Source organism: Stylophora pistillata, chromosome 8, assembly GCF_964205215.1.
Source record: "Stylophora pistillata chromosome 8, jaStyPist1.2, whole genome shotgun sequence".
Taxonomy (NCBI): domain Eukaryota; kingdom Metazoa; phylum Cnidaria; class Anthozoa; order Scleractinia; family Pocilloporidae; genus Stylophora; species Stylophora pistillata.
In genome coordinates this window covers 31,893,655-31,904,204 of record NC_142526.1, presented here as the reverse complement: position 1 = coordinate 31,904,204, position 10,550 = coordinate 31,893,655, and the positions used below count along the sequence as shown (strand labels likewise).

At 35.7% G+C, this 10,550-nt stretch overlaps 1 protein-coding gene across 2 annotated transcripts; it reads left to right on the top strand.

Annotated features, from left to right (window-relative positions):
* Positions 1 to 1,466: 1,466 nt before the first annotated feature.
* On the top strand, positions 1,467 to 10,377 carry LOC111328859 (myophilin). 2 transcript variants are annotated; one of them, XM_088731972.1, is made up of 6 exons: positions 1,467 to 1,608; positions 3,458 to 3,597; positions 4,463 to 4,550; positions 5,632 to 5,739; positions 6,631 to 6,663; positions 9,131 to 10,377. In XM_088731972.1, exons 1-6 carry the CDS (start codon positions 1,558 to 1,560, stop codon positions 9,326 to 9,328), a joined length of 618 nt encoding a protein of 205 aa, XP_088588098.1. In that variant the 5' UTR covers positions 1,467 to 1,557; the 3' UTR covers positions 9,329 to 10,377. The 2 variants fall into 2 exon arrangements, with proteins under 2 accessions (XP_088588098.1, XP_088588097.1); XM_088731971.1 differs by lacking the exon at positions 9,131 to 10,377 and adding an exon at positions 7,031 to 8,481.
* Positions 10,378 to 10,550: the final 173 nt, after the last annotated feature.

Here is a 10,550-nt window from a genome sequence, read left to right as displayed (position 1 = left end):
TGGGGTACTATTGGCAGCTCTTTGATTTTAGACACTAATGGCCGATTTTCTATTTGCACATGAGTGGATGTGAGATGCAGCAGCAGTAGCCACATGCAGTGTAAACTGCCTATTTTTATAATCGTTCGAAGAGGCTCGCTGTAGCTATTAGACTACACTGATTTCTTGCTTTTTTGCCCAGCTTTCAGCCAACAGGAGTGTTTTAAGCCGAGCTTAAGTAGTTATTTTTCGATTAATTTCTGAAAACTTGACCTCAGTTATACTGAGACGGCAGTGCAGTACTGATCAGAAGCAAGTAACCTTTTTGAAGTCTCCTCCATGATCGATCCCAAAATTTGACATCATAAAATAAATTGATTGTTGTGTACAACGTAAACGGGAAAAGAGCAAAATAAAAAGCAAAATGAAAAAAGGAAGGAATGAATTCCCTGTTGCAGTAGTGATAGCCATGCAAACAATTATTTAGGTCTGTCGACACTTGAAGTGACGTCTGGTGCAAAATGTACACACCTTGATTGAACTAGAGATCTGGCAGCAGACAAGCCAAGTAGTTAAATTATCAGTTGAGTGTTGTTCTGCATCAGAACATTCTTCGCCTTTGATCATGTGAGGGTGTAATCCTAACTTTTTCTAGAACAATGCGCGATTTCAACAATGCCGTACGTTGCTGAAAGATGTGCGGTTGAGTTTATTTAGTTGGACCATACCCGGAGTCCCCTCCCCTTTGTTTCAATGCGACTTATGATTCTGTTGAGCGCAGAAACCTAAATGGATGAATAGTACTGATGTTCGTTTAAACTGAACACAATTATTCAATTCTATGCGGGTCTGATGTCCGAAATCTGACTTGTCGAAAGGTTCCATGAGAGCAGCTGGCTACGAACAACTGTGGATGATATCACAAAAATGACAAAGTTACAAAAACGTCACTTAATCGATTAGCATTTCTTCACGTCAGTCATTAGACAAATGACTTCAAGATCTTCGATGTCACACATTTGCAACTCGTCTCCTTGTGTGTTTCATACATCTTACATTCCTAGGAATAAAACGCCTTCGAACTTTTAAGAAAGAGCTTCTCTGATTTTTTTTATTTCAAAGTAAGCTCATATATGATTGCAAAACAGGAAGAGTCCCTGGGAATTTTTAACTCTTTTCATAATATAGACAAGAATGTCCTAATCAGGTTCGAATTTATTGGGAAGACAAAAACATCTGTTCTGTTTGCGAATCAACCTTGGTACAATGTTTACAACTCTTTATCAGTTTAACGATAGATGTAACTTCAATGATAATTTAGTTATTGCTCGCTTACGTTTACAATTTCTGGTAGAAAATAACTTAAAATTATAACATATCATCTAATATTATATTTCACTTTTAGAATATCTGCATTTTTATCTTATTTTAATCTTCTGTCATTGATCTTATGATCCCTTCCAAATTTCTGGAATTTGGGGCTGCGTTATAAGGGCTATTTTCTCTGCTTGCGACACTCCCATCCTTAGCAGGAGAGAAGGTAAGTCTGTTTGCGTCTCTCTTCGGAACAGAAACACTATGGCAAGCAGACCAAAGGGATATGGAATGACAGCAGATTTAGCTCGAAAGGTAATCGGTTTTGTTACGTTGTCAAGCCAGATAATTTGAAGAACAGGCAGAGGTTAGTCTATTTCGAAAAGAGACTAGAGCACCAGACTACCTCACTGTGCTTACCACTGCCATTGAGTTCTGTCGTCTGGACGAATGCAAATAATTGTTCTTTAATGACAACAGTTTTCTTTTAAGGTTACCCAAACCTTTTCACCTAATGTAACGATTCGAAATGATTTGCAAAGTTTACAATTAAAATGGTTTCTCAATTTTTTTAATTTTTGTTTTTTTTTTTCGCATTAACTCCCTCGGCTCTCCTGTATCATCTGGAGTTTTTTTCGTCGACGGAATCGGCACTTAAATTGGCAGTTTTATTTGCAAGTCATCGGTATAAATCACCTTGTTGTCATTACAGTGAATTTTCGCTTTCTTGGCTTAAAACAAGACTTGCGTTTTAAACAGATATATTCTCTGAACTTGAGAAGTAAACTTTCGCAGATGGGGTAATTCAACCGTGATCGCACAAAAGGAAATATAAATTCTTGAATATCCTAGTTTTATTAGACCTATCCAGAACATAGATACAAAAAGGGTGGACAATCTTTTGTTTGATTTAGATAATAGCGCAAAATTAATAATAGCCGAAAAAAAAAAGATTAATATGATGGCTGTATAAAGTGACAGACTTCAGAAAAACGCCAACAGATATCTTTAGCGAGGTCAATTGACAGGGTCACGCTCTAAGAACTATTTGGCAACGCAGGCTGTATTCTGAGAGCATCGAGTATTGAGCATTGAGCGAGGGGAGGGGAGGGGAGGGGGGCCAATGGGACCTCAAGATACCATTACAACGAGCTAAATTTTCGAAAATTTAGTCCAAACGCGGACAATGAGGGTCACCGATTAGTTCACAAAACTGCACTGAACGAGAAACAACGACAGCCAGGAATACATTGGGCTCCTACGACAACACGAATATTTTCCGGCATTCAGCCGCCCACTGAAGCTTTCACAGAAACATCACACAGCGCATGAGATAACCAAAACTGATCGACACTGCAACTCTTCAAATTCCATCCCCTTCGCAAAGCAAGGAATTGCCGCCCTTTCTCTCCTCTTTCCTCTTTGAAGTATGCTTATTTTATAGAAGAAAGAAGAAGCTTTTTGGTTCGCTTTCTATACAGCACTCGATGGGTGAATACAACTAATATATTGTGATTTTTTATTTGTCGGGACGTCAAGTCCGTCAAGGGGTCACACAAATTCCCATTTATACGTATCATTTAACGATTCAAGGTTTTTTCTTTACGCAATTCTTTGCTCTAGCATATCAAGAGCTTCTTGGGATTGTCTTTAATTTAAGCCTTATTTGCCTTTTTTCTGAGAACCACCCTAAGGTGTATACTCTAAACTCCAGGGACTGGAGTTTTTTTCTCTTCCAACACAAGATTAGCTTTTCCCGATGCACAATTCAATCAATTATGTAAAGGAATTCTGAACTATCTGTGGAAGCAGTTTGGAGGAAGGTGTCTGTGATATTAGTATAAATATCTCATGATCAAAAAAGAACCCAGCTGTTTTCATGAATATTAATTTTAAAGCTTTTCTATTAAGCCTAACCCGCGAATTCCCAAGATCTGGTTGTTCAAGAGGTTACAAGAATTAATTTGGTTTTGTCTATCAAGATAACAACTTCTACTTGTTAAGTTTGAGTATTTTTATTACCTGTTTGCTGGATAATATAAGTATATTAATTAGGAGAAGTTACCTGAGAGTTAAGGGATTAGTCATTTACCATCACTGATCTTTTACTTGTTTCAGGAATCTAAAGGTTTTTTTTTTTTTTTTTTTTTTTTTTTTATGGCAGGCCGCTGCCAAGTACGATTGTGGTCAAGAAGCAAATGCTATAGAGTGGATTGAGTCTGTGCTGGGTAGAAATGTGTTTGATGGTAAAAGTGGACCAGATCATGTCCAGGAGGTGTTGAAGGATGGAAGAGTCCTTGTCGAGTTAGTAATGAAGTTTACTACAATGTTATTTCTCCACCAGTTCCAAACTTGTGAATGAAAATTTATCCTTTATTAATAGGTATGGATATCAAAGACTATTCAGATGGGGGTGGGGTGGGTGGGGGGAGATTGAGGATCAGCAAAAGTTTTGGGGATTTCAGTTTTGACCCTTTAACCCTGATGAGCATCTTATTTCTCTTATTAATATCACCCCTCATTCAAACAATGAGGTCATGAGAATGAAAGAAATGATCATGACAAACTAAAGAAGCTCTTGATTGTTAGACAAATTCTCCTTGTAAGTATACCATGAGAATTGTACAGAGAACAGTATGGAGAACTTGGATCTTGATGTCAGCTAGGGTGTAAAAGGGTAATGATATGTCATAATAAACAGCTGTAATGCCATTCACATAGCCTGTGGTTGTTATCATGCTCTTGAAAGTCAAGTTGTTGCAATAATTCAATAATTTGGCAGAAGAAATGTATTTTTAATACAAGTTCATTTTATATGATTTAAAGAGCATGAGTTGATACTGTTCAGCATTATTTTTCCATTGTATTAAACCTGTCTTGAATTTTGAGAAGTGCTGAAGTTTTCCACCTAGGAGGTAGATAGTCAGGTTACTTTTTGGCGTTTACTCTATTAGGGATGTCATATGGGCCTATACATGGTTAAAGCACTGGTTCTAAATTCTGGGCTTATTATTATGATTGTCTTCATACGTAGCACAATTTTCCATCATATAGCGTCTGTCTCAGGAGTTTGAGTGAGGGCATCAATCAACCCCATTTTAGTTAGAAATTGTTGATGTTGTTCTGGGTTTAGAGCACTTAAGCCGGAATCCAATGTTTTTTCTTGCAGACTGGCTAATGCACTTCGCACTGCAGACTCCTGTAATAGTTTGGGTCCTGAGGTGAAATGCAATACAAGTAGTATGCCCTTCAAACAGGTTTGTTTAGATGATAAAAATACTGTGAAACTGTTTAGAAGCAGGAAAAAGAATCTTCAGGAGATGGTAACCTTTTCTGAATCTCAGTGAGCAAAAACATTAATTTCAATAAATGGTCCCTCAACAAAGCTAACTGCCACGAGCTTAACAAGCTCTTCTGGACAGCAGTCACTCTAACAAGGGCAAGCTCATATGAAACATTTTGTCAATATTAAAACTGCCATTTTCGAGTCAGCGAGCAAATTTGTAGCCATTGTTGTCCAGTTCTCTATTCTGAGTTGTCTGTGTCCCCCCTATCAACCAAAATTTTCAACTCGAGCTACTATTCACAACAGGCAGACAAGGTATAGAAACAGCCTCAATATTCCACATTGTAGAATCACTGCTGGTCAACGCGCCTTTTATTACCATGGCATGAAAATATTGAATAACTTAAGCAGACCTAAGGGAATTAAATAACAAATACTAAAGCTTTTAAGAGACATTTAATCAAAGAACTGACTTGTGACATGATCTGGGTTAGATGAAAATCATTGCATATAGTTATTAGTTATCCTTCTAGATAGTTTTTACATAGTTTTTTATCAGTTAGTGAATGTAATTAATTTTTTCAGTTATCTATTTAATTTTCTTTTTGATATTGAGGCTGAAAAGCAGGTTTTTAGGGATGCTCAATAAAGTGTATGTATGTAAGTTGATAGTTGCCTGGAATGGGGGGGGGGCATGGTAGGTTTAGGGGGAATTTGTCAGCCATGTGGGGACAGTGGCTAGATAGAGAGAAAACTGCTGGATATCCCAAGCACCCACCTTCCATTTAACCCTTTATATAACTCCTTAATGAGTACCAAGATCGAATTTCTCATTGCAATATCAATTGAATTCAAAGCAGACAAGTGATGAGAATAATGAAAAATACCATCAGGGGATTATTAGTTGACTCAAAACTGTATTGTCAGAACTGTAACATTAACAGAATGAGTACTAAGACAGACAGTAAGGAGAAATACTTATCAGATCTCAGGAGTAAAAGGTGAGACAGTTGTAAACTGGTAGCTTCCTTTAATATTGATTTTCTTTCCAGATGGAAAATATTGGAAAGTATTTAGAGTTCTGCTCAAAGATGTTGGGAGTGGAAGCTGGTGATTCCTTCCAGACAGTAGACCTGTATGAAAAGCAAAACATGGCTAATGTAAGCTGTTTTAGTTTATAACAATTACTGTTGTTATTTGAGTTATGTTGGATATGTCTAAATGCAAGTCATAAGACTGGAGACAAGGATGATAAGTTTAGGCTTACCTTGCTAGTTAATTGACCACTACCTCAAAGTATTTCCTCTTGATATTTACCAGCATGGGCACCAATATGATAAAGCTTAATTGTTTCAGATGAATGTTATTACCATGGCTACATGACATTTCTAATGATGGTCAGATATATTATTTTCTAATTGCTGGCCTGAATATCTTATTATCTTTACTTCCCTTTGGTGTAATGTCTTTATTCTTTGCCACATTATGGAGATAATATTTCCTGACATTTTGAAACAGTAAAGAATCAAGATGGTTCTGATATGTCTGGCCACAATATTTACATATGTAATTTTTCTTAATATGTTTGATTAGCTCTTCAGTCCTAATCGAGTGTAAAATAAGTGGGATATTTAACAGGAACTAAAGTTTAGAGAACTGAGCCAATTTTTAAAATAGATAACCATGCACAGGGAATGCAAAAAAATCTGTGGTTAATTTTACAGATTTTTTCATGCTGATGTGATATTAGCAAGCCTCATGCTCACAGCAACTGAAAAGATGTGTTCATTTACTTCCAAGTATATACTAAGGCCCATCTTGCACGGAGTCTTATAACTCTGGGAGCTTCCTTATTAAGCATTGTAATTCAAAGACTATTTTAATGTTCTATCAATGTCTTAAATATCAGTTATTAGACCATGCAGTTAACTAATTTAAAGGGTGTGGGTAAGGGTTTATTTGTACAATAAACAAATTAACAGAACTTAGTATCTCGGTTGATTTATATATTTTAATTAACTTGAATTAACAGGATCGTAAATTTCTTGCAGGTCATTACGCAGATAAATGCAGTAGGACGAAAGGTAATTATAATAATGATTTAATTATTTCATGGTTTTCAGTTTCTGGGAGATTTGAATTCATTGATTCATGATAAATTATATAGTACGCTTCTTGAATGATTTTCATCACTTGATCAAAGGCCATGATTATTGTTGCATTCTAAATTCACTCAACAACATGAAGTTTATCAGACCACTTTCTACTGATCTCCTTTATGGTAGGAAAATAATGAAATACAAAATCCAAGATCTTTCAGGAATAATTTTGATTATTTCTGTTGTGTGATAATGAACGGCGTGCATCTTATTGTAACATCCAGTCAAACATCTCAGTATGTAACTGAGACTCATACTCACTCGTACATTCATGTGTATATACCCTGGGCAGGCTCAAGCAAAAGGTTTAAGTGTTCGACAGTTAGGACCCAAGGAGGCCACTGAAAACAAACGCGACTTCTCAGAAGAGCAACTCAAGGAAGGAAAGAATGTAATTGGGCTCCAAATGGGAACCAACAAACTTGCCTCACAAGCTGGAGAGCATTTTGGTCGTCCCAGGCAGGTTGCTGGGCATGATGCCTACAATTAAGATTCTGGCAGACACTTAGCTAAAAGGACAGTTAATTGTTGCAGTCTCTGAAACTCTTTATTTTGGTTGAGTAAATTTGACTAATCTGTGAAGATGAGAGTAAGATGAAAAGACCACAAATTATTGTTCAGTTTGATTGAAACTTGATGAATAATGTTTCATGTTACAATAACTTAATTAGTATCTTTTAAACTTAATTTCCTTACTTTGTTCAGAAAAGTTAGAATTAATAGTCAGTTTAAAACATAACTGATCGTTGTTTCAAAATTATGTGAACTCCGTGTTTAATTACTGATGACTGTAACTCAGATTCTTGTTTTTATCATCATTACAATCCAGCTCTGTCTTTATTTTACAAGCAGTCATTTTATAGAAGATTTTGATTGTTTTGCTTTTGAAAACTTATTTTATGTGGCTTGTAAAAGTGTTACTACCATTTTATTGTTTAAAATAGTCTTAAACCCAACCCTGTAACGATCCCAGTTAAGCAATTAACATGTAACCTCTCCTTATGATTTCCATACATTATTCAGCAAAGAGATAATGAGAATACTCAAACTTATCAGATGGAGTTTTTTTCTTGATGTAAAACCAAATTCTTGTACCTGATTAACAAGGAAATGTGTAGCAGTTACAGGGGAGAATTCACGATCTGATCTTGGGAGTACTGGGTGCAATATTGCCTATTTGGTGAATTAATAAATCTGCATTTAAACTTTTAATCCATTTTGTATCCTGTACAATTTGTATTGTATTGTTAACTTGTTCTTTTGTCAAAGGTCTTAAAACTCTTTTAAACAGATCCTAGCTGTCATGAATAGTTTTCTTTTTCTCCTTGACAGTACTCGAGATCCTATGTAAGAGGAGAGGGAAAATCCTGGAAATTATAATAGTTTAATAAGTCACTGAGTTTTTTTTTTTTTTTTTGTGATACGGTTGATGCACATTAAGGTTAAAAAGTCATTATAGTAAATAATGATGATAGCCATCTAATGTGAGCTAGCTGGCACCATAGTTTTGGATCAGGAGAGTATGGTTGGATGAGTAGTACTGGTTTGACAAGTAATCTTAGATTTCTGACAGCCAGTTAGCTGTTGAGAAAAGGCCATTGCTAAATTCACCAGAGATAAATTTAGCTAGTATAACCATTCAAGAATACTTAGAATACTCTCAGAAACAAACCAAGGACATTTGCTGTTAAAATTTTAGAAATAATTTTGTGTTAAGTGAAATAAATTGCATTTGTACATTAAGTTTTCATGTGACAATCTAGTCTGGGAATCAATTCCTTTAGAATCACTTGTCCATTTCTTAACACTCAGTCATAAAAGCAGCTCATGAATCGATCACTTCATCAACCAATTTTGGTAAGTTCACATTTTATAGTCATTTTATGAACTACATGGGATTTACTTGGGATAATTTTCATTAACTTAAATGCAGGCTAGTATGTTCTATAACTGAAAAAAAAAAAAAAAAAAAAAAGAGAAAAAACCCTCAAGACTTGTTAAAAGGGAGTGGGTTGAACTAAAAACATGGGGCACCAATTGAAAATTAATGACTGATGTGGAGGTTGTGGCAAGAGTTATTTCAACATTGAGCCATATGCTCAGTTTAACTTAACAGAATTGGATTGTAAAGGAAATCAAGGGATTGACGATGCCAGTGAATTAAGGGATATTTGGTAGTGGGTAGTTTACTGGCAGTTGGAATATGTGCAGGTATTCTTAAAGGAAATTAATGTTTCCCTTGGCAGACCTTTTTGTAACAATTGATTCCAATTCACTTTCTTGTTACACTCATGTGATCAAAACTGACAATGGTGTTTTTTGTTGGATTTCTGAGCAGCTTTTTTAATTAAAGGAACTTGCAAACCTGCAGATATGTATTTTGTCTCCTCAGGCTGGAGCAAAGGGCTTAGCAGTACCTTCTCTGGGCCCAAAAGAGGCTGTAGCTAATGTGCGGGAATTTACTGAAGAGCAGCTCAAGCAGGGCCAGAATGTTATTGGCCTCCAGATGGGATCCAATAAAGGTGCCTCACAGTCAGGTGACCATTATGGTCGTGCTAGGCAGATTGCTGGTGACACGGCGTATAATTAATGAGCCATATGGAACCCAGGAAAGTTTACAAAGCACTGACAGAAATCAATCTTGGACCCTGATCACTATATTGGTGGAATATTCAATAACATGTTGCAATCATGACATTTAAAGGACAAAATATGTCATGATGTATCACTAGTTTCCCTTTCTGTTGTGACCAAGAAGATGCCAACTTGCTAGTAACTGATATAGATTGAAGAACCTCACATGTTTACATAAAATTTCCAAGTTTCTCAACAAATATGCATGATTGATTATTTGTTTGTCTAGGAAGCTTTATAGAAGTTAGGCAAGTTTTATAATCCTGCCCTCTTACTGTGGTAGTGCTATGTAACATGTCTCTCATGTCTTTTTCTTATTTTCGAAGCCTCTTTAACTTCTCAACTGCAGACAAAAGGTGATATTGTACACTGTATGTTTTTTGGGCTGTGTTTATGAAGAAGGAAATTTATGGGGAAAATTACTTCTCCACTTTTGAAAGTGCATCTGTAATCCTTTATTGACGACTTGCGATGCTATGAAATCAAGCTAGAACTTTCAAGAGAAATTATAATACATTTAACAATAACATAATTTAGCAATAACATCATGATTTGCTATAATCACCCTACCTGAGTTATCGTAGTATAGAAACGTTCTATTGGTTAATTGTTGATGGAAAAATCTGTTTACAGTGGTGATCAATCCCATCAATTACTCAGAGAAGTAAAAAAAAAAAAAAAAAAACGATAATCATGTATAGAATTCTGGAGAAATCATTCCTGATAACATAACTTTTTTCGGTTAGTTCAAATGGGTCGCTGACTTCCTAGTTGGTTAGAATTCTTGAAATAATTTGCATTTAATGAGAGACATTTTTGCCATTTCTTAGCAAATTGTTCAATGGTTTTCTAACAGAAATTTTTTGCCCCCAATATGGTCATAACTGAAATTAAGGGAATTTATATCCAGGGGGATTGCATCTAAATGATAATTTTTACCAAGTGGGTATAAGAAACAAATACACCCTGAACAGTACTGATTAAATGAAGGGACGTAAAAGAAAAGGTCTTTGTTTCATGTGACCGTCATTATTTACAACAATTTGCCTATTGATCAAAACACCCCTTGAAGGTCTAATTAAATCGTTATTGCTGAATATTTCGGGTCATTTGCTATATTCATTTGTGGAGGAAGTCTTGGAATTGAAGTGATCTGTTGAGTTCCCTTTCTAGAACCA

Bases quoted from the DNA above. Each gene is read 5' to 3' on its own strand.
- LOC111328859 (XM_088731972.1), top strand. From the start codon at position 1,558: ATGGCAAGCAGACCAAAGGGATATGGAATGACAGCAGATTTAGCTCGA. The intron at 4,551-5,631 runs GTTTGTTTAGAT...TTTTCTTTCCAG, and splicing joins GTAGTATGCCCTTCAAACAG to ATGGAAAATATTGGAAAGTA. The intron at 5,740-6,630 runs GTAAGCTGTTTT...AATTTCTTGCAG, and splicing joins AAAAGCAAAACATGGCTAAT to GTCATTACGCAGATAAATGC.